Source organism: Equus asinus, chromosome 13 (genome assembly GCF_041296235.1).
Source record: "Equus asinus isolate D_3611 breed Donkey chromosome 13, EquAss-T2T_v2, whole genome shotgun sequence".
NCBI classification, from domain to species: Eukaryota; Metazoa; Chordata; class Mammalia; order Perissodactyla; family Equidae; genus Equus; species Equus asinus.
In genome coordinates, this window is record NC_091802.1 from 13,977,465 (window position 1) to 14,004,685 (window position 27,221).

Genomic DNA, 27,221 nt, shown 5'->3' on the forward strand with positions numbered 1-27,221 from the left:
CAGGCCTTGCTTGACATGTCCAACCACATCCCAGTAAACTCATCCAACGCCACATCGACACTTCCGCCTCGACCTGAACCCTTCTAGGAAGAGCGGGTCCAAAAGACAGCTTCATTTTCTCTCTAGAACTCAGCACTTCATGGCCAGGAACCATGCGAAATCCAGCTGTCCCTTCTTGGCCTACTGAGCTCTTCTTACCCACGGTTTCCGGCCAGACCACCTGTCACCCAGCAATCTTCATCGCCACAAGGAGAGCTCAGGCACTCAAGGTCCCGGCATGCTTCCATTTTGCCAGTCCATCCTGCACCAGAGATTCTGAGTTTTGAGTCTCTGGCCTCCTGCAGGGCAGGGGTACCCAGGGCCACCCCGAGCCTGGGCAGGAAAGAGGCTGCTGGGTCGGGTCTGCTGGGGCAGTGGGCCAACTTCACGAAGCCCCCTTCCTCACTCTTCCCACGCCAGCCTTCCTACTCGTTCTTTCGGTAAAAGCTTTGCACTGGCTGTTCCAGCTGTCCAGAACACTGTTACCCCAGATCCTCACATGGCTCATTTCTTGTTATTCAGCTCTCAGCTCAAGGACACATTTTCTGGGGGCTTCCTACAGTCACTCAGTCACTCTATCATATTGCCTTATGCTATATTGGGAGAAGTTCCTCCATTTCTTTAACAGTATTACTGAGGTAGCATTGACATTCAATAACCTACACATATTTAAATGTACAATTTAAGTTTTGACATGTGTACACACCCATGAAACCGTGACCCCAGTCAAGATAGTGAACGTGTATCCATCACCCCCAGAATTTTCTCCTGTCCTTTTCTATCCCTTCTTCCCACCCCCAGGCAACCACTGATCTGCTCCTGTTGCTGTAGATGCATTTGCATTTTCTAGAGTTTTGCACAAATGGAATCCTACAGCACGCACTCTTTCTCAGTCTGACTCCTTTCACTCAGCATGATTATTTTGAGATTCATCCATATTGTTGCGTGTGTCAGCCGCTCCCTCTTTCTTCTTGCCGAGTAGCATTTCATGGCACGAATGCACAGTTGGTCACTCACTCAGCTGCTGATGGACACCTGGGCTGTTTTCAGTTTGGGGCCACAATAAATAAAGCCACTATGAACATCCACGGATGCATCTTCACTTAAACATATGCTTCCTTCCCCTTGGGGAAGCTCCTAGGAGTGGAAGAGCTGGCACATGTGGCGGTTAACTGTGATCAACATTTTAAGATGCCGCAATCTATTTTCCAAAACGGTTGGACCATCGTACACTCCCAACAGCAGAGTCTGCAAGTTCCAGTCCCTCCACATCCTGATCCGCTGTTTCAAGGAGCCATTCTAAGAGGTCTGCGGCAGCACCTCCCCGTGGTTCGGGTTTGCATTTCCCTAATGACTAACGATGCTGAGCAGATTTTCATTTTTGCCATCCATATGTCTTCTTTGGTGACTGTTCCTTTAAGTTATTTTATTCGTGGTAATTATCAATGTAACCTACTTTCTTATATATGATAAGATCCATGAGGGCTGGGACAGGGTCTGTTTGCCCCTGTGTCCCCCACACCTAGAATAGTGCCTGGTACCTGATGGGCAAACGCTCAATAAATACTTGAAAAAAGTGAATGAATGGGTCTGAATTCTAGCCCCTGCTCGGCCTGACTCTGTGTGACCCTGAACAAGTTCCCCAGTTCTCTGGCCTCAGTTTCCCAGCCTGTAAAATGGGACAGGGGCATTGAACTCAAAGACCTTGAGGGGCCCCCAGCTCTAACATGGTCTGGATTTGAGGCACATCCCTCTTGGCCACCCTGGGTTTTCCCTCACTCTGCACTCCAACCTTTGTGGACTGGCCTGTGGCTCCCCACACAACCGTTGACTGTACTGACAGGAAGGGGAGTGGCACCTCTTCTGGGTCTGGAGACCTGGACCCCATCGCCCACCCTGCCGCATCCAATCAGGGGCAGCAGCCACCCTGAGGCCCCAGGGCTGCAGCCATGGCCCAAGGAGCTGGCATCCTGCCCAGGGGCAGTGGACCCAGACAGTTTCATACTCGTGTCTGACTGACCCCAAGCTCTCCCATGCCTTACATACACAACCAGAGCCCCCCAGAGCCTCAGAGTTTCCCCTCTGCTGCCAGACCACAAGCCATGAGGTCTCCGGTCCCACCAGGTAACCCTTAGTGCTGGGCCAATGGGCTGGCGCCTAAGGAAGAAAGGGAGGGAGGAAGCTCCCAATTTCAGTAATAAGTCAAAGAAAAAGGCCTGACTAGACGCTGAGCTCCTGGGTTCCTCTGCCCTCACCTCACTGTGGGATCTTGGGAGGGCCTTTCAATGCTCTGGCCTCAGTTTCCCCATCAGTGCATTCAGGAGGAGGACACAACGTTCCAGGGGCCTGTTCAGCACTGACACCCAGCCATGTGGCTCCCCCACAGCTAGAGTTGGAACCGCAGGAGGCAGAGCCCCATGGCGGGCCAGGGTCCCGGCTCAGGCTGGGCTAGAGAACAGAGGGCAGGGAAGTAGCCATTCAGGCACACCCAGAGCCCTGGACACCCACGGCCTGGCCTTGGATGCTGAGACAGCCGGCCGGGTCAGGCCTGGATCAGCTCCTGGGAGCAGAGAAGCAGATGGCTTCACCTCTTACTGCCTTAAGCCAAGGAAATATGCAAAGGCCTTGTCCAGGGAGGCCACGTGGAATAGACGGGAGGTCGGGAATTGGCAACTCCCCAAAGTACAAAAGAGGGTTCCAGCAGCCTATGGGTGGGTCCTGTGGCTGAGGGCTGGGATGTGCTGGGGGAGATGCTCTGGGGTTGGTGAGATGAGGGGAGAGCAGAGACTCAAGGTCAGGTAGGGAGAGCTGGGAGGTGGAAGACATAGAGAGAGACGGGAGGGTCTGCAGTCCTGAGACAGTGGAGAGAAGGAAAGATGGAGGTGAGGAGAGAGGGGAGGAGATGAGACAAAGGGAGAGAAGAGAAGGTGGGGCCACCAGGAAGAGAGGAGTGAGAGATGAGGCCAATCTGGGAAGCGCAGACAGAGCGGTGAGGTAGCGGGAGGGGAGAACAGAATGCTGAGCGAGGCGGTGGTCAGCAGGGAGGGGAGCCGGACTCATGCACAGCTGCTCAAAGGGACAGCAGGTGAGCGGGGCCCCGAGGGACAGAGATGCAGCTGACCCGCCCCGCCCGCAGACACCTCCCGCAGCAGGCCGTCATCGTCGTCATCTGGGAACGCAGAGCCCTGGCAAACTGCAAAAATATTTTAAATAAAAGTGTTCTAAGCATCAAAATATTGAAGCCGTTGTTGTCACACTGTGGGTTAGTTGCTATGGAGAAACTCAGCCCCGGCAGTCACTCCAATCAGACGCCAGTGGGAGACAGGAAATGAGCCCCGAATGGGCTGGTTTAGGGTTGGTGTCAGGGAGGGGGGTCTCTACCCAGAGCCAGGAACAGGGGAGGCTCCAGGTGGGACAGCACCCACTGCTCGGCTATGCTTCTCCGAAAATCACCGGAACTCGGTCTTCTCCATTTCTGGAAGCACAGATCTGATAGGGAAACTGAGGCCCAGAGAAGGTGGAAGACTTGCCCAAGATCACAGAACAAGTCACTGGCCCGGCTGAGACCACATCCCAAGTGTCCCGTTCCATGCAGGTACCCAGCACATAGTCTGTTTCTCTCTCAAGATTCTGTTTTGCCAGGCATTTCAAAGCTGGCCCCGTCTCAGGAATGAGTCAACCCTCCAAACGTGGGGACTTCCCAGAGTTGGGCCAAGCCAGCCAAGTGAGACCTGGGGACCCTCCTAGGCTGGGGAGGAGGCCGTTGGTGCTTCTCGCCCACTCCCACACAACCCAGGTGAGCACGGCTGTGAGGGTCCCCTCTCCTGAATTCCAGGCAGACCCCGCCTCCCACTGGTCCCCACACCGGCCCCACATGTTCTCACCTCTGAGCCTTTGCTCAAGCTGATCTCTCTGTCTGAAATGCCCACCCACCCGGTGCCCTCTCCTCCAGTGCTCACAATGCATCTTGTTCTTCCATTCCCCACTTAAATGGCGTCCCTTGCTATGTCCTGCTTGCTGGCCATGCACCCAGCACTGGGACACAGAGCTGATGTCCTGCCCCCTCATCTCTTACCTGAATGTCTGCAATAGTCTTTCTAACTGGTCCCCACCTCCACTCCGACTGCCCTCCCATCTATGGGCTGATCTTCTAAGTTGGGTACTGGGTCACTGGCAGCCTCATCTCTCCTCCCCGCTGGCTGACTACCTCCCGCCCCACGGGCCTCCTGCAGTTCCTGGAATGCTCGCATCCTTCCTGCTTCAGCACCACCACACCTGCTGTCTCCTCCGTCTGGAAGGCCCTTTCTCCCACTCTTCACCTAGCCACCTCCTACCCTCAGTGCTGCAGCGAGGAGGTCACGACCTCCCCCACTAACTAAATTAGGAGCCCCCCCGTCATCACCCTTTCTATTAATACCTGGTACTTTTCAGGCTGTGGCATTATTCCCATTGGTGATTGCATTTTCCTTTGTGTAATTCTTTGATCTTTGCCTCTCCTCCTAGCCTACAAGCCTGATGAGGGCAGTGACCACACCCATCGGTTCATGCAGTATCCACAGCACCGCGCACGGGGACTCAATGAATATCTCAAGGAGTGAATGAAGGAATGCTGAGCCCGGCCCTTGGGAGACTCACCGACTGGGTAAGTGTGGAGTGTGGAACTGCAGTGTCTGAGTGGGGAGGGATGCTAGCCCCCAACAGAGATACCCTTCTTGAGGCTTCTAGGAAGGTCACTCAGCCAGTGATGGGAGGATGGCGTTTACTCACCTCTAGCATCAAAGAATTCATCATCCGAGCTCTCCACTGAATCGCTGAGGACATTTCGAAGGTGCCAGGGGGCACCGCCGCCCGGGGGAGGGCCACCTGCCAAAGGGAACACACCCATTAGCCAAGCCTGAGACCAGGTCCCGGCATGCGGGAGGTAAACCCAGCCCGCCCCTGGACCAAGGGTCAGTCAGTGTCCTGCATGTCTGCCCTCTCCCTTCAAGGCCTCAGCACCTCACAGAGCCGTCCTGCTACTAAGCTTTGATGTAAGCCCCAAGGACCTCTATGAGATAGCCCAGCAGGGCAGGAACAAGAGCGCCCATTGCACACGCACCAAAACTGAGCCCGGAGGCAGTGAAGAGACATTGCTACATCAGGCAGCACAGGGGATGCTTTCCTGTGTCAACAAATGGTCTCAGCTGTGTAAAACAATGGTTCATTTGTCATTCCCACACAGGTCAGAAGGGGGCTCAATCATGGTGGTCACTCAAAGGCACCACCATCTTGTGAGGCCACCAACTCAAAGTGAGACTTTAAGGTCTGCTCAAGCAGGAGAGGAGAGCACAGAAAGTCACGCCCAGTCGTAAATGCTTCTTCCCACAAGTGACACATTTCTGCACACAATTCATCCGCCAAAGCGAGTCGCATGGCCGTGCCCACTTCAAGAGCAGGGAGTGGGGAAGCAGACATCCTGTGTAGTGATGTCCACCTCACACAACACGTGCGGGCCTGCCGGGACTGCAGCCTCCAGTAGAGAAACAAGCCCCGAAACAGGGGCCCCGAGGTTGAGCTCTGTGCCATCTCTGCTCCTGGCAGCCTGTGCGCCCATCCTCTTCCATACCACAGCCTCAGTTTCCCCCTCTATAAGACATCAAGAACAATCAATCCTGAGCTCGAAGGATCAGAAATAACATGCTCAGCACCTGTACCTCAGGAGGCCCAGTTACAGCTACTGCTCTTATTATTAATATCCACGTGGGGCTGAGTGGTTCCTGGAGCAAGCAGGAGCAAGGACACACAGAGAATGTGGCCTCGTGCACTGAACTCTGCCCCAACCCATCTCCTGCCTCGGGACCAGGGGGAGGAAGGCCAGAGATAGAGCAGGGTCCACGAGCCTCCCCCACCCCGCCCCCCTTCTCTGAGCTCCCTCTACTAGGGCCTTTGGGACTCACATGGAACCCGCTGGTGCCCAGCACACCCAAGAACTCCTCTGCATGCTCCCTGGACACATGAAATACTGAGGATTGCAGACGGATTAAAATCTGATTGTAAAAATTAAAACTATAGAAGTGTTAGAAGAAAATTGAGCTGGTGATTTTCCTGAGGAAATAATCAGAGAAGCACACAAAGAAGGAAGTGTGCACTTGATCCTCCCAGTGTTCTGGTAATGCCAAAAAACTGGAAGAAATGCCAGTGTCCATCCACAGGGCACTGAACGGACGTTCATAAACAGCCGTAAAGGGAATTCTTTGCAACTGTTGGAAAAACGAGGTCACTCCTATGTATTGACAAGGAAAGATGCCTATGGAGTAGGGTTAGGAGAAAAAAATACAGGTGGGTCCCAGAACAGTTTCTTGTGACCTCATCTTTGAAAAACATACTTATATCTGCATCCTGAGGATATGCGCAGCTTGTTAGTTAAGAGCTCAGACTCCAGGGTTGAGGAGATCTGGATTCAAGCTCAGGCCTCACCTCTTAGAAGCTGGGTGACAGCAGGTGAGTCCTTTCCCCTCTCTGTGCATCAGTTTCCCCAGGAATAAAGTGAGGATAACTCACACCTGCCTCATGAGCTCATGGTAAAGATTAAACAAAATGCCTCAGCGTGCTCAGCACAGGGCCTAGCATACGGCAAGTGTATAAATACACTTACAGATGCATTACAGTGTCTGGAAGGACGTGCCAAAACGTCAATAGTCATATCTCTGCAGAGTAGAATTTGATACAAGAGGCAGAGGAAGCAGTTTTTACACTGCACATGTAATTTCATATGATTATTCATTTTATAAATTCATCTTCTTAGTTTTAGATGTACATTTCTGGAGCCGGCCTGGTGGTGCAGTGGTTAAGTTCACGTATTCCATTTCAGCAGCCCAGGGTTTGCCGGTTCAGATCCCAGGTGTGGACCTACACACAGCTCATCAAGCCATGCTGTGGCAGGTGTCCCACATATAAAATAGAGGAAGATGGGCACGGATGTTAGCTCAGGGCCACTCTTCCCCCTAAAATTTTTTTTAAAAAGATGTACTTTCTTTCACACTTTAAAATTGGGGTGCATCTTACATGACGGCATGGCACAACTTAATTGGCATTGTTATTTCTTTCTCGGGGTATCTAAAATAATGGTGCATCTTACAACTGATCGCATCTTAGATTCAATGGAAAACAGTAAAACCACCATACACACAGGGTACATCTACACCAGGACTTTGGCCCTGGCCACCAGGCACACATGTCCTGTCTCCAGAGAGACCTGGGTTCCTGTATCAGTGATGCCCCTGCCTGTACAATGAGAAACCTCACAGAGACTGTCCAGTGAAACTTTTCAGCTCTGACTGATATTTGAGGAGCCCGCCTGGCACACAGGAGGTGCCAATGAACAAGTGAGGGCGGGCACTCCCCCAGCCACGGCTAGAGGGCACACTGTGGTGCAGTGCTTAGAGGACCTGCTGCAGCCCCAGCTCACCACGCCCTGGCACCCTGCAGGATGCTGGCCCCGTGCCCTGCCCTGAGCCCAGATCCCAGAACATAAGCTGTTCCTCAAGGGAGAGGCCAGCGCAGGTGAGCCCAGGGACACAGCCCTCCTGCCTGTCCTCCCGCCCCACCCACCGCAAACTCCCAAACACTCACACAGCTTGAGCTCCATGGCTTGGAGCCAGGTGAGAAGCACATTCCAAGACACAGAAAATGCAGAGGCCACAGGGACCACTCACCAGGAGTCACCTCTAAGTGCAAAGCTGAATCTGCCCACACTCCCTACGGGGACCCTCTACGCTTTTGATTCTTACCCACCAGTGTGGACAGCACGACAGGCTGGTCAGCAATTTCCTACCCATGGCCCACAGATTCACTGCTAGCACCCTGGAAGTTCTAGCTGGCAGAGTAAGACAGGAAAAAGAAACAAAGGGCATACATTCGGAAAGGAAGAAGCAAAACTCCCTTTATTCTCAGATGGCATGATTGTCTATATAGGAAAAAAAAAACCTCCATAACGACTGCAAAAAAAAACCTACTGGAACTAATAATTGAGTATGGCAAGATCAAAGGATAAAGATCAATATAGAAAAGTCAATATACAAAAGTCATTGCTCCTATATATATCAGCAGTGAAGAACTGGAATCTGAAATTTAAAAAATAATACCATTTACAATAGCACCCCCAAAAAATACAAATTAAAAATAGAAGAGCTTAGGTATAAATCAAATGTATGTGGAGATTTCTGTGATTCAAAAAATACAGTCACTTAAAATTCTTTCTGAATTTACATTAATTTTATGTTTTCTCAATCAACAGACACTAAAGGTACAAAACGTATCACATATACTGTATCACCATAGAGATATCCCTTGCTGTCCAAATCTACTCCATTCCTAAGAAGCAAGAATTTGGATAGTCAGCACCGTCATATCACCCTCCTCTATTTGGTGCCTGGGTTTTGGATGGCAAGCAGCAAGTTTCAGTGGGGAAGGGACTATCCGAAGATTTCTGAGTCTATTTGGTTCCCGAGTTGGAACAGCGAGGGCTCGGTGAGACGTTCCTGGACGTGGTGGCCTTTATATCTATACAGGACACACTCCACTCGAGAACAGAGGCAATGACATTTCTGCCAACCTCCCCCTCACAAATAGCGTGTGCCAGAGCCTGAGGGAAGGAGGAAAGCTCTAGAATATGTCCCTCACTCACCACCCACATCCTTCCTTTGGGCCACCAGCATCCTAGGTCACCGCTACACTGGTAACACGTGTGATGGGCTGGTCTCGTGGGCGTCCCAGCTGGGAGAACCCGGCAGAGGGGAAGGGCCGGGGGCCAGCTCAGCTCCATCTGAGGGAGATGTTCTCCCTTCTCGAGGTGGGCAGAGGGAGAGGACTTTAGGGTGTCAAAGGGAGCTGCCCATCCCACAGGAACTGTGTTGGGTGCTGAGGACAGCAAGGTGACTAAGAGAAACGGGGTGGGGAGGACTCACAAAGCTTACATTCTGCAGGGGGAGGCAGACTGGAAACAAGTAAACCCCACAGATAGTGCCATCAGGAGAAAGCGCCATGAAGAAAAGAAAATGGCTCCCTTCCTACCTCCGCCACGTCTCCCTTCCTCTTACAGCACAATTATAGCCTAAAGGATACACAGGGACGAATTCGTGGGTCTATACATCCACCGAGGGACAGTGACAAGGGCGATCAGCCCCAATTACCAAAAGAACTCATCATTTACTCAAGTTACAGACACTGAACTAACCCTATGCCTCTCCTTTCAGATGAAACTTTCACCTGATTCTTGACTCTCCTTTGTGGTCAAAATCTATATTTGAATTTCTTTCCAAAGGTGTATTTTATCTTGTTTACTGTTATCCTCTTTGTTTGCAAAATGCATACCTGCATTGGTTTTTAAACATGTACAGTCAGTTTGATTAAATGTGCTCCAAGCCCCTCCCTCCTCGCAGGCAGGGGCCGCCCAGAACCACCGTTGGAAAGGTGGGTGCCTGGGGGGATCCGGGTTATTTATCTTTGTATAAAAAAGAACTCATAAAAACAGATAGTGCTGGGAAGCAGCCCTCACCCGGCTTCTAGGTGGGAGACGCTGCCTCCACCTCTTTCTCCAGCATGCAGACTTTTTAGCAAATGGCAAAGGTCATCTTTCCAAAAAGGAAAACAGCAAAGGACAGAATATCTTGGGAGGTGAGGGGAAGACCTTTCTGAGAAGGTGTCAGGTGAGTGGGGGTTTGAATGATGAGGAAGAGCCAGACATGCGAAGCATGAGCACGCAATGTGTGTGTGCATGCCACTCCTGCACACACACGAGTGGCACAGACAGGCAGAGTGTATGGATGAGACCTTCCCGGATAAAGGAGCTAAAGGACTAAGTGGGGAGGGTATGGCCTGTCATGGATGGGAGCTCGGAACAGGTGGGTTTTGAGGTTCCAACCCTGACCTAGGGTCTATGGCCCACACACTTTAGGAAGAGGGAAACACAGATGCCCAAGAGGGTCAGGGAGTCTCCTGAGGGGCAGGGCGGGGGGCACAGGTCAGGGGTGCTAAAGGTCACACACAGTCTCCAGAGTCAGAGAAGGTGGGCACCACGATCCCAGAACAGTGATGGCAAAGGATGGGAAGCACAGTGCCCCTGACAGGGGTCCCTGCCCTACATGTACTCTGCATTGTCTGTGTCCAGTACGTGGCCCCGGGCTGAAGAGAGCCAAGAAGTGTTCAGCAAACAAGCAAATGAATAAAAATGATCTGCTGAGTAAATAGAGTGTGCCAGACCCTGCTAGCTGCCTCACAGGTCTTATCTGAAGGAATCCTGACCAAGCCCCGTGGAGTGGGTACCATAAATCCCCATCTTACAGCTAAGGAAATAATGGCTCAGAGATATGAAGTTGTTTGCTTGAGGTCATAAAGCGAATAAGCGATGGAGGCAGGATTCGAACCCAGAGCCATCTGACTCCAGGGTTTGTGCTCAGGACCACCATGCTGGGTGCTCTGTGTCAGAGCATAGGGCAGGGGTCCCAGGTCCCCCCCTCTCTCCATCGCCTGCTCTCTTGGCCAATCATAATCCTCCCCCTGGCTGCTCTTGGGGGCCCCAGCCCTGGGGGCAGCTCTCCCAGTTCTAGAACCATCTGCCCACCAGGTCCGCAAATTAGTGTCTGGGTGAAAATCTAAATGTGTCTACATTCCTCAGAGAGTGTGAGCCTCCCAACCAGCCACTCGCCCTTCCTAACCCACACACAGGCACACAGGCTCCCATATTTTCTCTCTGTGTCATACACACACACACACACACACGAATCAGCTCTCAGCCGTGGGTGAAAATTTAGCAGAAAGGTTAGAGCGTGCGCTTTGGACCGACACAAACCGAGATTCAGCGTTATCACTTACTATGACCCGAAGCAAGTTAACCCCTCCGATCCGGCCTTTTCTCATCTGTAAAATGGGTATCATAATTCCCAACTCACTGTTAGGAGTTGTAACTAAGATCATCCGATAATGTGTCCAGCACTGCCCGACCCTCGGGGGCGAGATGGTGGCCCTCATTAGCTGCAGGATCAAGGCTAAGGCAGGGCTCCAGCAGCCACCTGCGCCCAGGGGCCTTCCAGGCAGCTCACAGGGGCCCTCCCCAAGGCTGCAGAGCTCCTTCTGTGTCCTCCAAGGCCCAGCCTACACCTCTAGCAGACTCTCCTTCTGTCCCACCTTCACTACCACACTTATTTAAAACTCTAAATCAGGATGAAAGAGAAAGGGGAACACCCTACCCCTCCCCCAGCAACTGGAGAAAAACAAATTCTCCTTCACACCCCATGGTGCCCCGGTGCCCCGTTGCCCCCACCTCCCGCAAAGCTCCAAGCTGGGCCTGCGGTGGGAGGGGCTGCTGAGAGCCAGCCCCACTCTCTCTCCTGGCCCATCTCTCCACCGCCTTCAGGTCCAGTGCGGCCTCCTGGACCTTGTCACAGGCCTGGGTCTCCCCGGCATGGGTGCAGCCAGAGGTCCCAGGTCAGGTCATCGACGGCACTTACATGCCTTCCCCACCTCAGCCCTGGCTCCCAGGCACCCAGGAACAGGTAGATGGAGACACAGAGAGGAGCCTGCTGTGGGGTCTGCTCTATACCAGGGACCCCAGGGCCGCCCCAGCCAGAGGGCAAGAGCCCCACCAGAAGGGAGACACCGCCCGGCTCTCAGGAGCCCTGTCTGAGCGGAAAGACAGTTCACAGTGAGGAAAGCCCAGGCACGGTACAGCGAGGGCTGCAGGGACTGGGCGACTCTTCTGGGCCAGACCTTGGGCCAGATGGTGCCCGGGAGGAAGGAGTCGAGGACAGAGCTGAAGTGGATCTGTCCCTGCCCCTGGGTGCCAGCCTCGGGACCCAGTCCTGCACTGCCCCTGCCCAGAGCACAGGACAAACAAGGAGCGGGCAGCCTGGCCCCTGCCTAAACGCCACACACATGTGTCCCATAGATGTGGACGGCACCTCCCCAAGGCAGTGACCCTGCAGGCTGGAGGGGCCCGGAGGCCTTCCTGGGGGAGCGCCCAAGCTGAGCCTTAAAGGAAGGATGGGCAGGGTTGGCCAGGCCGGGGAAGAGTGGGAGGGAAGAGAGACACGGGTCAAAGCAATCGGGCATCTCCCAGGAGAAGCTGGATCTAGACCTCTCTCCTCAAGGGTAAGACGTCTGGCTTATCAGAGCAAGGGAGGGGGCTTGGGTGTCTGTGACAGCCACGGCTCTGCAGGTGTTCAGGTAATACCCGCCAATCCCCAGACCTCCAGGGAGCCATGAGCACCTCTGAGTGAGCAAAGGTGGGGTGCCTGGCGCTGGGCTGCCCCTGGGGCTGTGGCCGCCACTTCTGTGCCTAGCCCTGCCTGAGGCTGTGTCTGAAACCACGGCCGGACCCACCTGCTGAGTCGGAGCAATCTGTGCCTCCGAAGAGGAGAGGGGCCGAGAGGAGGAAAGAGCTCGGCTGCCGGCTATCGGCTCACTCCAGTGGGCCCCTCCTGTCCTCTCTCTGTCTCTCACACACATGCACACACACACACACACACACACACACAGAGGCAGGAGAATGGCAGCTCCTACGAGCACAGCATCTAGCCTAACTGCCCACAATCAATGCTGCTGAGAGAATCAGGCCACCAGACTCCCCATGGGCAGCAGGAGCCCCGTGGACACGCAGAGCCAGGAGCGCATATGTGGCTCACACAGCCACTCACATATACACAGCCTCACACATACCTTTAGAATCACTCTTCCCTGCTCCTCAGTACCAGCCCGGGGTCCCAGGGGTCTGCAGCTGGGATGATGTAGCGTGGGAGACGCGTGGAGTCCAGGTGAGGCTCCCATGCGCCCACCTCCCTGGACTCCACGCATCTCCCACACCCACCCCCTCTCCGCCCCTCCCCCTGGGAGCCTGGCCTTCCTCCTCGTGTCTCATGGGCACCGCTAGTCCAATCCCACTCCCCTGGGGGCTGGTTCACAACCAGCGCTGCCACTTATCAACTGGTGATCTTAATAAATGTCACTACACCACTCTGTGCCTCAGTTTCCTCTTCTGTGAATGGGGGTAATAATTGCACTCACATCAGGTTGCTATGAGGATTAAATGAATGAATATTTGAAAAAGGTTTAGCACAGCATCTGGCACTCGGTGCTATGAAAAGGTTTATTAAATAAAATAAATGTCATGATCACCCATGGGTCTTTCTTTGGTCCTTTCACACGTGGACACTCTCAGGGGGGCGCCCTCTCCTGCTCCTCAGGCCCCTGGAGTAGGAGCCCAGAGGGCAGAAAAGGAACAACCCTCCTCTCCCGAGGCTGGAAGTGGCTCGCCCCCCACACTCCTGATGCTCCTGGCGCCCACTGACCCCTCTCTCCTCTTGCCCAGTGCAGCTCCCTGGGCTGGGGCTAGCCCGCCCCCCAAACCTAAGTTACCCAAGGCCAGGACCCATGCTCTCTCCCAGCATCTCCACCCACCAGTCTGGGCTCCAGGAACACGGTGCCACCGGGAAGCCCCCACACCACGTTCTTTCCCTCTAAGCCTTTGCTCCTGCAGGTCCTGATGCCTGAAACGCCCTCCATCCCCACCCCAACCCCAACGCCCAGTCATGCTGTTTAAGAACCAGCTGAGCAAAATTTATATAACGTTATAAACCAATGTTACCTCAATAAAAAAAAAAAAAAAGAATCAGCTGAGGAGTCAGCTGAAAGCTGTCCTCGACCCTCCGGCTGGCCTGGGTGCCCGTCTCCGCTGTGATCCCAGGATGTCCTTTGCCAGTGCCCATCAGAGCATCTCTTGGCAGGCTGGGGGCAGGCCTGCCTCGCCACTGGGCTGTGGGATCCCCCAGGCAGACACCTGGTAGGAATCATCTCCAGGCCCATAGTCTCTCCCGGCCCAGGGCTGGGCACAGAGACAGCTCTTGTATTGCTCAGTATGGCCCAGCACAGGGTACATCTCAGGAGGGCTCCAGCTCAGGGAAGTATCCCAGAGGGAAGGTCCTCAGGCTCCCTCTCTAGGTCAGGATGGGTCTGGGACCACACCAATCCAGGGCCAGCCAGTCCATGCTCAGCCTTCAAGGGGCTGTGGAGCTACCCAGGGAGAAACAAGAGGCCAGGAGAAGCTGCTTCCAGAAAAAGGCATTATTGAAGGAAACCAGTGCTGGCTGGGGGCTGGTTGCTATAGAAACATATCCTAACCATCTCCCAAACTGCTGTATGCGCCACTGATGAGCTTGTGCGCTGGGCTGTGTCGGGGGACATGCCAGAAGTGCCTGTCCTCTGGGGTTCCCAGCACCTGGAGCCCAGATCCTGGAGGACCCAGACAGAATCCAGTGTCCGGGGCCAGCAGGCAGCTCCATCAGTCCATGGGGGCACTCAAGGATTGAGGCCGAGACTCCAGGCTGCAGAATTATCCCGAGACGAGCCACAGCCAAACTTTGACTTCAACCACAGCCTGAACCTTGACCTGGCCACAGATCAGGTCACAACCCTGGTCACAGAAGAAGCTGCGACCCGGCCACAGACCAGGCCTCAACCCCAATCTCAAACCAAGCCGTGAAGCTGACCACAGACCAAGCCACAGACCAAGCCTTGAGCCGGCCACAGATCCAGCCACAAATTCGGCAACCCACCAAGTAATGACTCTAGCCACTCACTGTGGCCTGACCCTGGCCGTGAACCACACCAGGCACCATCGAGAGGCTATATCCTATAACTTCAAGGATATTTTCACGCCAGCATTAAACTCCGTGCACCTTTTACACCACTGTCTGGGATTCGCATGGCCTCCATCACCGTCTTCACAACAGCCCAGTGAGGTCAGTCGAGAAGAGCCATGAGCCCATCTGCGGATAAGAAAGTGCAGCTCAGAGGAGGAAGATGACCTGCCCACTGTCACGCTCCCTGTCCGGGGGGTGGGCTGGGGTGGGATTAGAATCCCAGTCTCCCAGCAGGACACAGTTGGCCAAACCAGTTGCTTTGGAAAAGATGTGCTTTTTGAAGACCTGCTGGTATCTCATAAATATGCCATTTAAATACCCATTAATTACCTTATTTAGGAGATAATTAGTGATTAATAGCTTTGGCTATCTATTGTACTATCATTTGCTCTGCCAACTCGGCTTCTGAGTTATTTGGAACAATTCTCCCGCACCCCAGATGTCCCCCCGCTGTCCCGCCAGACTCTTGCTCCAGAAGGAAGACTCTCTCTCCTCCCTCTGCAGGGACTCCCAGAGCACCTGCCACTGTGGGCTCCGCCATCTCCAGGCTCCTCAGGAGGACCGCGGCGGGTGGGGGGGGGGGGTCCAAAAGCCGGGACCAAGGGGCCCCTCAGCAGCCGCAGGAAGGCACTTCTTCCAATCATCCCGGGACCCCCTAGGGGGAGCAGGCAGAGAGGCCTGGGACTCAGGCACCCAACCAGAGCATGCGAAGGCCAAGTTGGGGTCACAGACTCTGTGGAGGATGCTGGGGACTCTTTCTCAGACCCCCGCCTCAATGAGCCGGCCAGCTTTTTCGTAAGGGCACCGAAGGCTACCATTAGCCTGAAGCAAGCAGCAGCAAGGGAGTAGCCCCCCCCACCCCGGCCAGCAAGGGCCAAGGTGACCCTGTGTGGGCCACGGGTACCACCCACAACTCGGGTGGCTATTGAGCAAGGATGAGGCCCAAGGTTGCCTCTGCCCCCAGGCTCTCCATTTGGTGCCAAATCACAGGCAGGGAATTGCCAGCCAGGACCCCGCAGGCAGGCTGCATAATGCTCTCATTACACTGTACCAGAAGGGAACAAAGAGGCAGCCGGGGATAAACCCCCCCCACTGGGCAGTAATGGGAAGGCTGAAAATAGCTCTTTCTACCACGAGGGATGATTCCAGAGTTGCTCAGCTGGGACCAGCCTCGTGGGGGGTTGGGAAGTGGGGGCGAAGGGAGAAGGGAGCCACGGGCACTACGGCGGGGCCAAAGGGAGTTAGATCCCGAAGGCAGTGATCTGGACCACTCTAGAGCAGTCCAGAAAAGGTCAGGGCTGTATGAGTGACGAGTAGCCACAAGTGCCCCAAACCTCCCAAAGACAGACACCTAGAACCACGGCAGCCCCCCGGAGCTCAGAACCCTGCATCCTGTATACCCAGGTCTCTCCCTGAGGAGGCCAGGAGCGCAGGATGTGACGTGCTCCACAAATACCGAGAGCTGAGCAAACAGCATCGGCAGCAGACGGCTCCGGAGAGGCCTCTCAGATCCAGAACTCAACGCCCCTCCCAGACAGAGCCCGACACGGTTCTATTTTTGCTTTCAACCCTTGTTTGGCATCTCCAGCTAACAGACGGCTACTTCCCCTCCCTCCAGAATAATGGGTCATCTGGGAAGGGGAACACCTACATCCTCTCTGGCCTGCCCTTTCCCAGGTCTGCAAATAAACAGGCTGACCCTCCCAAAGGAAGACCAGGCTCTGGACACCCCTGGGCACCCTTCCTTGACAGGACATCAGCTCCAAGGTCTCCTGCTCACCAGCCCTGGAGAACCTCACCAAGATGCCTGGAGTGAGGAGCTTGACACCTGAGAACTCCAGCTTCCAGAGGCAGATGCCACGCCACCTGCCCCCTCCCGGCCCTGGCTGCGCACGCTGACCTGGCTCCCCGCAGCCACAAAGCCTTCCCCCTGGGGTCCTGAACTCACCCCATAGACAGGCCACAGCCCAAGCCCCTGCATGTCACCCCCAGCCTCACACTCAGCCCTGATGGGGCAACATAGGCTCTCAGCCTGGCCACAGCCTGATCCGTGGCTCCATCCACAAGTGACCCTCACAGATGCAGCCCTGGGAGAGCCTGGAGGAAGCAGGGCAGGGGCCCCAATGCAGGGACCCCACTGCAGGGACCCAGCTCCCAACCCAGAAGCACTCACAGGCAAGAGGCTTCCCCCCACCCCCACCCGCCCTCCCCACACACGTCCACCCTCCCCACGCACGCACGGACTCCTGTGGGGGCTGATGGCCACATAGCTGTGCAGGCCTCCGCAGGCAGACGTGGGGCCCTGGAGGTGGCATTTACCTCCGGCCTGACTCACTAAGGCACCCATTCCTTTGTGAAAGGGGGTGCAACTTAGCATTTTCTTTCTCTTTAGAAAACAAGAATGTTCAAAGAGACAGAGTGCGTAGAGAGATTTAAGGGAGTGGGTGGGGAGCTCAGATCTCATTTGATTTCCAAACTCATTTGTTATGCATTCTCTCCTCCCCCTCCCACCCCCAGCCCTTCCCCTGGGGGCTCTGGCAGCCCCTTCCACATGACTCTTGACTGCAGATGTGGGAATGGGGTGGGGGCCCGGGATCCCCAGTCCTCAGCTCCCCGTTTGTTCCCCCATCCCCGCCACCCCTCTGGGAGGGTCCTGGTGGGGTAGGAGAAGAGAAGAGGTGAGGCCCCTCAAGATGTGGCAAGGCCAGCAGGGAGGGAGGCCAGGAAAGAAGAAGGAGCAGTGTCAGAGCTGGACCAACTTAAAGCTCATCCTGACTCTCACCTCTTCCCTCCCCCTGCCCCTTTTACAGATGAGGAAACTGAGCCCCAGAGGGACAGTTCAAGGTCAGGAGGTGAGCCAGGTCTCTTCTTTGTCGCACAATTGAACCCGTAGGAGTGCTGAATCCAAGAGCAGAAGAGACCGAGCTTCTGATTCCAGCACTGCCTCTGACTTCACGTGTGATTCTCGAACCAGACACTTAACCTTTCTGGGCCTCGGTTTTCTCATCCTTAAAACAAGAATCCCACTGGGCCTACCCCAAAGGGATGCTGTGGATCCACTGGGTAGGAAGGCAGGTTGAAGACCACTACAAACAAATGGGCCAGATTGTCCCCAAGACGCTCATCCCAGACTCTGCCTCCCTCACCCAAGCCTGGGATCCTGGAGAATTCCCAGGAGGCAGCCGGGTCGTCCCCAGTCCTCAAAGCCTCACTGGCCTCTGGGAGTTCACGCCTCTGTCCTTGAAGACACCAGACGTCAGAGAAGAGCCCCTTGCCTATGCAGCCTCAGTCTCCACCCTGCATAATTAACAGGTAGGATGGAAGATAGCCAAGCCTCTTCTAGCCATGAGCTATCACAATACTCTGAGATGTACACGAGAAAACATCGCACTTCTGGCCAATCCGACACAGATACGGCCCCAGCAGGGGGAATCTAGCCATGTCCTACCCTCTGTGTCCCTCACTGGACTCTCAAACACCAGCCAGGTCACGGGGCCTCCAGCTGGGACGGGGGCTACAGGCCCAGGGTCACATGCTTGATGTGGGACTTCTGTTTGAGCTGCACTGTCTTTGACTCATGCAACCACATGGCAGCCAGGGCTAAGAGGCAGCAAAGATCGCAAGCTGGGGCCTGCTGGGTCTGCTGCTGTGACAGATAACTCGGCAGAGGAACAAGAGACCTGCCCAAGTTCAGGCACTTCCCCGACGGCAGGGAAGTCCACAAAGACTTCCTGGAGGCAGAGTTTTGGGAAGGCCTTGAGTCAGGACACTGGCGTCTGATTTGGCCCCAGCCTTCCACGTGGGGACCCGAGAGGGTGAATTTGCAGTCTCCTTGCAGAACATGACGCCCTTCCCAAGATACACAGCAAAGCAATACAGGGACCCTAGGCCTGGGAGTTCCTCAGAGTCGTGCCCCGAATCCTCCGGTGCCTCCCCAAAGTCCTGAGGGTCCCAGCACTGGTCCCCGTCCCAACCTCCCAACAGCCCCTCCTCTGGGAGATCCAGCCACTGCTCCCTGACCCTGGGAGCCGGGGAGCAGGGGGCCCAGGCGAAGGTCTGGCTTTGGGATGGTGACAGGGCAGCTGACTCAGCAGAGCAAGGTCTGAACTGAGACTCAGGAAATGCAGGTTCTAGGCCCACCTCTACCACCACCTTGCTCTGCGGCCTTGGGCAAAGAGCTGCTCCTCCCCAGGCCTCAGTATCCTCTTGTGGACCAGGGCTTTGAACGTGAGTATGTGGAGTGGATCTGTATTTTACTGACTCAAATCACTGGATTTGAGCCACACCAGCCCCACGGCTCCTCCCCTCAGAGCAGAGGCCACACCTGGAAGCAAATAAACTGGTTCCTCCAGCCTGGAAGGCCCAGCCCTGGGGCCCCAGCCCGGCCTCTCCAGATGGTCCTGCCCCAGCCTGAGAGGTCTCAAGACCCTCTTGACTGCTCCCAGTGTTCCTGCCCCGCCGGGGGCCTCCCACTCGCTCGGCCCCAGGCTGCAGACACCTCTGGGGTGCAGAGGGAGGGCTACGAGGGAGAACAGGAGGGGCGGTGCCCTGGCATGAGCCAGAACAAACCCCTCCCAACACAGACAGCTCTGCCAGGCGGGCCCCCTCCACCCTCCCAGGAGCCCTCCCGGAGCAGCCAGAGGGACCTGTCGAAACACCCCCATCGATCGTGCAGTGTTGCTCTGTCTTCCATCTCTCCAGACTCCCTTTCAGCTTTCCGCTCCTCCAGGAACCCTCCACCCCAGCCAGGCGGATTCCTCTACCCTTGGGCACCTCCTGCCCCCGCGCCCTAGCCCCACTACTGCGGTCCCTCCACACTTACGTCTCTCCCATTCCAACCTCTGCCTCTGTTCAAGCTGTGACCCTCACCTGGAAGGCTGCCCCCTGCCACCCTCCTGTCCACATTCTGCCAGCCTTTAAGGCCCGTCTCCCAGAGAAATCCAGCCTTCACTATTTCAAGCCACCACTGGCCTCTTCTCTGTCTGCACTGCACTGGGGGCCAGCCCACCGGAGTTCTCTATTGTAAATTATCGTTTCCTCAATGGAGCTCACGGATGCTGTCCCACCCAGGGCCCCCCCCCCCCCCCACAGCTGGCGTTCATCCACAGGTACGTCTCCCTCCTCCGCTGCCCACCAGACGAAGAGCTCCCTCAGGGCAAGACCAAGGGCTTTCCTTCCCTGCCTTTCCTCTCAAGACTGGATGTGGGGCACCCTAATGATCCTGGTCTATGTGACTGAACTCTCCCCAGAGACTGGGAACTGGGAGTAACCCATTTGGGATCCACCCTCTGCGATTTATCCAATCCTTTCTGGGACCTGATCACATTTACTTCTGTACCTGGCAATGTGAAAGTCCTTTCACTGTCTCCCTTCAGCTCCTGTCTGACACGGTTGACACAGCCATGGCTGGCTGCTCAGGCTGTGCACTGCACAAGTCCAGGGAAGCCATTTACAAGACCACAGTGTGATGACCCTGGAGTCATGCACCATGGTGGCCCTGGGGCCCAAACCCCTATCTCTTCCTTCAGTAGGTGGTCTCTTGGCCGGTTTTTAGAGGGAACACCTCTCTGGTCACAGAGCAGACCCCTCACTCACAGGCCAGGATCCCACAGCCCCCACCCCTAGCCTTCAGCCCCCCTTGGTTCTAGGGTCAGTTCCCAGAGTGAAGATCTGGTCATTTCTGACCATCAGTCTGCCCATCCGAGGTAGACCATCCTGAATAGCCACCCCTCTCTGTGTCACATCCCCTCCTTTGGCCTCAGTTTCTCCAGGTGTAAAGAGAGGGACTCGGGCTCCTGATCTCGAAGGACGCCCTCTGTCCTAAAGTCCCCCAATCTATTCTCCACAGGCTTTGCCCACGGGGGGATGTGACCCCCAGGCCCACACAACTGCATGCTGTTTTCAGTTCAGCAGGCTCAGGAGCCAAAAGAAGAGAAGGGACACTTACAAGATGCCAAGGAGCCTGGAAGAGCTGAGAAAGGACAAGGAACCCCATCTTGCTGGTCAGTCCCAAAAGGCTCTGCGGGGTGGCAGCTGAGTACGGGAGAGAGGAGTTGGGCTGTTCGATCCTCAGATGAGGGGAGTCTGCGCTGCCCTGAGGGACCGGGCTGAGCAGGAAGTCACAGCAGGAAAGACAAAATGCTGGACCAGCGCAAGGCACTGGTGCTCAGAGCAGGGCAGTTTTTCCACTGGTGGAGTAAATTCCCATGGATAACTGGCCCAGGGACCAAAGGACCCACAGGCCAAGGCAGAGGAGCTGGGACCGCACCCCCATTCGGGAGGGGGTGACCTATCCGGGTAGCGAGGGAGAAAATCCATCACTTAGAGTTCTTGGAGTCCAACAGAGCCAGCCCTGTGTCCAGGCTCTGCCCAGACCCTGTGAGCTGCCTGGAGGGAGCTGTGTCTCCCAGCGCCTGTTTTCAGAGCTTTCAAAGCGGGGAGAGTAACCCTCCTCCCTCCCAGGAGCACTGTGTAGTCAAGTGCTTAGCACGTTGCCTGGTACACAGAACAAGCCGCAACTGTTTGCTGCTATTAGGATGACAGTGCCCTGGCAGGTGATCCAGCACGGGGTGTGCCCGCACACGCACACACATGCACACACAGAGCTGGGCGGTAGGCAGGACACACACCCTGCCATGTGCCCTTTGGGAGGAGTGGGGATGGGTAAGGCCCGGGGCAGGGAGGACGGAGGCAGCCTTTCCCAGCCTCACTGGTGTCATCTCCCTCCAGGTGCCCTCTCCAGAGGTGAAGAGGGAGGGAGGTGAGAAAGGGGGTGTTTAGGAATGTTCCACACTCGCTGTGTCTCACACACAACCAGCCCCACCCCAACAGGACTCCTCCTCTGGGACAGAATGGCAGTACATTCTCGGGTACCCAAATCCTACGCCCAGAGCACGTACTGGGGGTTGGGACCCAGCCCAGGATCCGGGGCAGCCTTTGTGGGTCACAGTGGGTTTACACACAGCCCAATGGTAATCACACCAAGTGTGTGTATGGGTGAATTCACACTCATTCCATCACCGTCATCACTTCTAGGTGGAGGCATAGGGTTCACGCCAGGCCAATGCCGAGTCCCAGGGGATGGCATAGCACCTGCCAACGTCACAGGCTGGGTGTGAGTTTGTGGTCGATTTACACCCGCCAGCCTCACAAAGCCAGCCCTGCTGAGACCAGGCTTGCTGCCACCACCGCATGGCCGGCCCTGTGGGCTTTCCTCAACCGGGGCCTCCCCAGGCACTATCGGGCCCAGAGGGTGCAATCAGGGGCAGAGTCTGGCCCTCTCCGGATCCCCAGTCCCAGCCCAGGGCCTGGCCCAGAGCAGAGGCTGGTGAATGAACGTCTGGCTGAATGAATGAACGAACGACTGACGCCCACTCCCTCACACCACGGGCTACACTGCCTGATCGCGGGAGGGCAGAGCCCCCAGGACCCCAGAAGAGGCCCCACCTTCAGACCTCGGCACCGAGGCTCTGCCTCCCAGGGTCGGGGGTAGGGGGAGGGGGCGGGACGGCTCGCTAGCGGGCGCGGCGCGGGGCGCCCCTCCTTCCCGAGAAGAAATCTGGGTCTCCTGACGGAGCTAGGGGCGGGGGATTGTCGCGTCCTGGATAGAGCGAGCGGCAGGACAAGGGGGCGCGTCCTGGTTTGCGTTGGGGGGCGTGGGATGGAGCGGCGGCCGCGGGACAGCCCCTTCGGTCCCCGTGCCCGGGTGTGCCCGGGGCCTCCGGAGGGTGCTCATAGCTCCCGCAGCCGGACTGGACGGGGGCGCCGCAGACCTGGCCCTACCCGGCGGGGCCGTGGCGAGGGGGACGCGGTGTGCCACGAGGTGACCGGGGGCGCAGGAAGGACGCGGGGCGCGCGGAGCCCCCTCTCCCCGCGCGGGGCTCGGGCCTCGCAGCCGCGCGCTCCCGCCCTCCCGGACCTCCGCCCACCTGCGCGAGGGGCGCACCTGGGCCGGCCGCCCCTCCCCGAGCCGCGCGGGCCCCGCTCCCGACCAGCGGCCCTGCCCCGCGGCGCCCGCCCTCACCTGCACGGCCCGCCTGGGCCATGTCCCGGGCGGCGGGCTCGGCTGCGCTGCCCGCTCCTCGCGGCTCCCGGCCCGGCCGCGGCCGCCGCGCCGCCTCCGGCCCGAGCGGACTCCGAGCGCCGCGCCGCGCCCCCGCCCCGCTCGCCTCGGCCGCCGCCACCGCAGCCGCCGCGCCTCGCCGCTCCCTCCCGCTGCCTTAAAGGCGCCGAGCTGCGGCCGCGCCGCCCCCCGCGCCGCCGGGGAGGGCCTGGCGGAGGAAGGCGCCCGACGCCGCCCCCGCCGGCCCGCGGCCGCCGCGCTCCAGCCCGCTCCGCTCCGGCCCGCGCGGCCACCGCAGCGCGCGGGGGGCGGCGGCCGAGGGGCGACGGCGACCGAGAGCCGGACGGGCGCGGAGCAGAGAGCGCGCGAGAGACACGGAGACGCTGCGGTCCAGACGGAGATGGGCACGCGGACTGGAGTCAGGGGCGCAGAGACACGGCGACACCGCGCTAGAGAGAGACGCCCCTGGGGCCGAAACGCCCACGGGGAGAGAGACAAATTTGGGGATAGAAATTCCGAGGGGACTGGAGACCCCGAGCCTGGCACCGGCAGAGTGACGGAGCCAGCAGGGACGAGGAGAGAGGAAGGAAGGAGGGATCAGGGAGGCTCCCACGAAGCCACGAGGGAGGTGGCTCCAGGGATCAGAGACAAGAGCAGACCCCTCCATCAGCCCCCACGCCAAGAGTTCTGGATCATTTCTAGGGTCTGCCCTAGCCTCAGAGGGGAAGGGGTTTCTGTGCCTTTAACTCTAAAGGAACAATGTAAAACACATGCAAATCCCACTGGAGAGTCCAGACCAGAGCAGAGTTTGGGGAGGCCAGCAGCCCAGGTGTGAGCAGTAACCCCCTCCACTGCCCAAACCTGGGAGGGAGACATTCTGGTGCACAGGCCTGGGGAAGGCCAGGAGATTTGGGTTGTGGCTTCTGCCTGGTGGCAGCCAGGGATCCCCACAGTCCAGCCCCAACAGAGGGTGGGAGCTGGCCAGTTGTTTGGATGGTGCCCAGGTGGGAGGCGGCCCCAGGGGAGAGCCGTCCCCTCCATAGTTCAGGGCTGGGCCAGGTCTGCGGGCCCAACAGATGTCCGACCAGCCTTGGGCAGCTCCCAACACCCCAAGGCCAGCTGCCTGAAGCCCTGCTGCTGGGAGCGGGAGGGGTCGCTGCTCCTCAGATGACTTTTCAGCTCCCACCAAGCCCTCCCCTGGGAAGATGCCCTCTGCCTTCTCTGCAGATTGGTAAGGGCTAAAGACAGTTACAGTCTGCAGCCAGGCCCCACCCACCCTGTGCCACTCCCACCTTCCAGGGAAAAGGTCCACCCTTGGACTAGCTATGGTCCTGACTCCAGGTCCCATTAGCCCCTCTATGAAAACTGGGCACACAAGGACCTCAGGGGCATTTAGTCCAGCACCGCCTCTGGGGCTTTGACTCCATCCACAGGATCTCCACCAAGGGACCCTTTAGCTCCCAGTTGATTACACCCAAGGACAGGGAGCTCACTACCTCAAGCATGAGTTCTTCCATCTTTGGATGGTGCTGTCCATGAGAATGTTTTCCCTCATTTGAACTGAAATCTGCATCTCGTAGGACCCACCTATGGGTCCTTCTGATGCCTCACCCAACAAAACCAAGGCTTCCCAGGGCCCTCTGTCCAGATTCCCTCGTGTGGCTTCACCTAGGGGGAACAACCATCCTAGTTTGCCAGAGACTGTCCTGGTTTTAGCACTGAAAGTCTGCACCCCAGGGAACGCCTCAGTCGTAAGAGCTCTGGATCGTGGAACCAGACAGCAGCACTGACTCCAGAAGACAGAATCTCAGAAGCTCGGAGGTGGTGAGGCCGACGCTGTTCCCCATGTGTCACCAGCTGAGAGAGCGTGAGGACCCCTGCAGCCCTTGCCCACTACCAGGGGGTGCCGGGGAAGGAACAGCAATGACTAGTTATGGGACAGAAACCATGTCATTTAACCCTCAAGGACCCTCAGAAGTGGATTGTGTTATCCCCAGTCTACACATGAGGGAACAGCGGCTGAGACAGTTCCGTGCTCGTGACCACGCAGGATTAGAGTTCAGGCCTGTGCTCTGGGGTCATGCCTGACGGTTCTCACCCTGCCCTGCAGGTGGGGCACAGAGGCCTGACCGCCTGGATAGTGTCCAGGTTTGGCCACCTGGTCTGTGGGTGTGCGTGGTCACAAAGGAACAAGAAACCCGCCTCAGAGGGGACACACCTGGGCCTGAGCACCATCCCGGGCCCTTGGCTCACAGTGGCAACAGTGACCACAGTCTAGCACGGGCCCTGCTATTTCCTGGCACCACCACGCACACACGCATGTGTGTGTGTCCACGTGCGTTCACATACACACACAGATAAACACATCCTGCTCAGGGGAGGTGCTCCCTGAGGTGGGCGCTGAGACCCCTCCGCATCACGCAGTCCAGTCACCACAAACACTTGGGAGGGGGTGGGGGGGCAGTTAAGGGACGTGCCAAGTTGATGGGAGCTGCAGAAATCATCTACCAGACCTCCCTCCCCCCGCACCGGCCCTGCCCCCATTTCTCAGACGGGAAGACAATGGGTCAGAGTTGGCGGGACCTGCCACAGGAGAACCGACACCGGGCTCGAGCATGGCTTCCCCCTTTCAGCCTTCCCCGCGGCCCCAGCCCCCATCTGAAGTCCAGCCCTGGAGCGTGGCTCTGGAGTCCCACAGCCGGTGTAGGGCCCGGGCCCCCCGGGGGCAGCTCCTGAATGCGCTGGCTGTTGCCAGCCGCCAAGGAAGTTCCGGCCCTGCCTTCACAAAGAGCAAACACATCAGGACTCAAGGCCATTAGATTAACTGGTGGGAGTTAACTTCCTGTGTCAGAAGAACCGTCCTTAATTGAAGAAAGGAATAACTAGTAATTTAGAGACACTGACCTCGCTGCCTGCGGGAGAGAGGAGCAGGAGCCGGCCTCCCAGCTCCGTGACGACAGTAATGGTGTCAGGGTTCCAGACCAAACCCTTCCTCTGGGCCCAGCTGCCCAGGCCCTTTTCTCTGACCACAGTCTGTTCTGCTTCTGCCTCCAGAGCGGCCAGCTGCTCCCAGCCCAGCCAAGGACTACAGCCCAGAGAACTGGAAAAAACGTGCAGAGGCCAGTGCTGCATGTTCCCGGGAGGGTGTGTGCACAGATGTGGTCAGATGGGAGGGCTCCAGGCAGGGAGGCAGAGGGAGCTGGCTGGGACAACTCCTCACCACCAGGGACCCGAGGCCTGCTATTGATCCTGGACAGGTGGTGTCCAAGCACTTGGAAAGGTAAGTGACAGTACTAGGAGCCAACATGGCCCCATGCAAAGGCAGTCATGCCAGGCTACTCTCATTTCCTTTTTGGACAAGGCTGCGACTGGTGGAGTTCTGTATTGCTGTGCCTGCTGGGCCTGGCACGGCTGCTGCCCAGCTCTGATGGTGGCTTTGTGAACAGCATGGGAGTCAGGATCAGGACAACGAGCTGGTCAAGCGACTTATCCCTGTCCACTGCTGATGGACGCCAGTGGAAGGAGGCCTGGGCAGGACGTGGGCCAGCTCAAGCCCTTCAGCAAAGGCGCCCATGACAGAGAAGTCCAACTGCCCATTGTGCCCAGTGTCACACTGCTGTCTCTCACCAGAACCCTTGGAAACGCCTTCTCTCCCTACAGTGTCTCCTGGCCGGCTCTACACCCTTCTTGGCGCCCTCCTCACTGGTTCCCACACTTAAAATCCCTTGGTTGTTGTCCACTGCCACGGGGACCGCCTCCAATCACAAAGCAGCCCCAGAAACAGATGCTGTCCTTTGGAGCCTTCCAGAATAGCTCCGAGAGTGGCTGGTTTGTTCTCGCCATCGCCTTCCTGCCCCCGGCTGCCCCCAGTTCTGCCCACCATTCAGCACTGCTTGCTCTTCTCCTTACTGGCAGCTGTGGCTTGGCTAGTCTGTGCTTCTACCTTCGACCCCAAGAAGGGGAGGGCGCTGCCTGTCCCCCTGCCCTCTGGCGAGGGCCCACTCTCAGCGGTTGCGCTGACAACCACAGCCTCACCCTCACAGCAAATGCTGTAAATATAGGAGGCACTGGCTCGCCAAGGGTCTCATTTGTGGTCTCCTGCGGAGGCAGGAAGATTCCCTTACGATCAGCAAATGACCCTTAGGTGAGCCCCATGAGTGTAAGGACCCCCAGCCGGGACAGACACCCACCCAGTAGACCAAGTCGAGTGTTCTCCCTCCACTGAGAATGTATTCCTACTCTCTGCTCACAAGGATGGGCTGCAAAACCTAGACAAGTTCACAAGTGTGTGTCTGCAGCATTTTCAAAAGATGTCTGGGGACATCTTGCAGACCCTGTTGGACGGGACCTGGTCAGAGTTTTACTTGAGTGCTGAGACAGACTGAGGCTCCAGTCTGGATTTCATTCCATCGATCGCTGTGTAGCTCACTCTGTCCCCCTGAGTAGGG

The 27,221-nt window shown here is 57.0% G+C and overlaps 1 protein-coding gene across 3 annotated transcripts in view; it reads right to left on the reverse strand.

The window, feature by feature from the left end:
* Positions 1 to 22,925, reverse strand: part of PITPNM3 (PITPNM family member 3) — a 91,942-nt gene extending 69,017 nt beyond the window's left edge. Inside the window, exons 1-3 of one of the 3 annotated variants that reach the window (XM_070482515.1) lie at positions 22,735 to 22,923; positions 14,748 to 14,837; positions 4,807 to 4,902 (exon numbers count right to left, since the gene is read on the reverse strand). In XM_070482515.1, coding sequence (XP_070338616.1) covers positions 4,807 to 4,902; positions 14,748 to 14,784 — 133 coding nt within the window. In that variant the 5' untranslated portion in view covers positions 14,785 to 14,837; positions 22,735 to 22,923. Of the gene's footprint in view, positions 1 to 4,806; positions 4,903 to 14,747; positions 14,838 to 22,734 lie in introns of all 3 variants that reach the window. The other 2 variants (XM_070482516.1, XM_044744928.2) reach the window with 2 other exon arrangements.
* Positions 22,926 to 27,221: the final 4,296 nt, after the last annotated feature.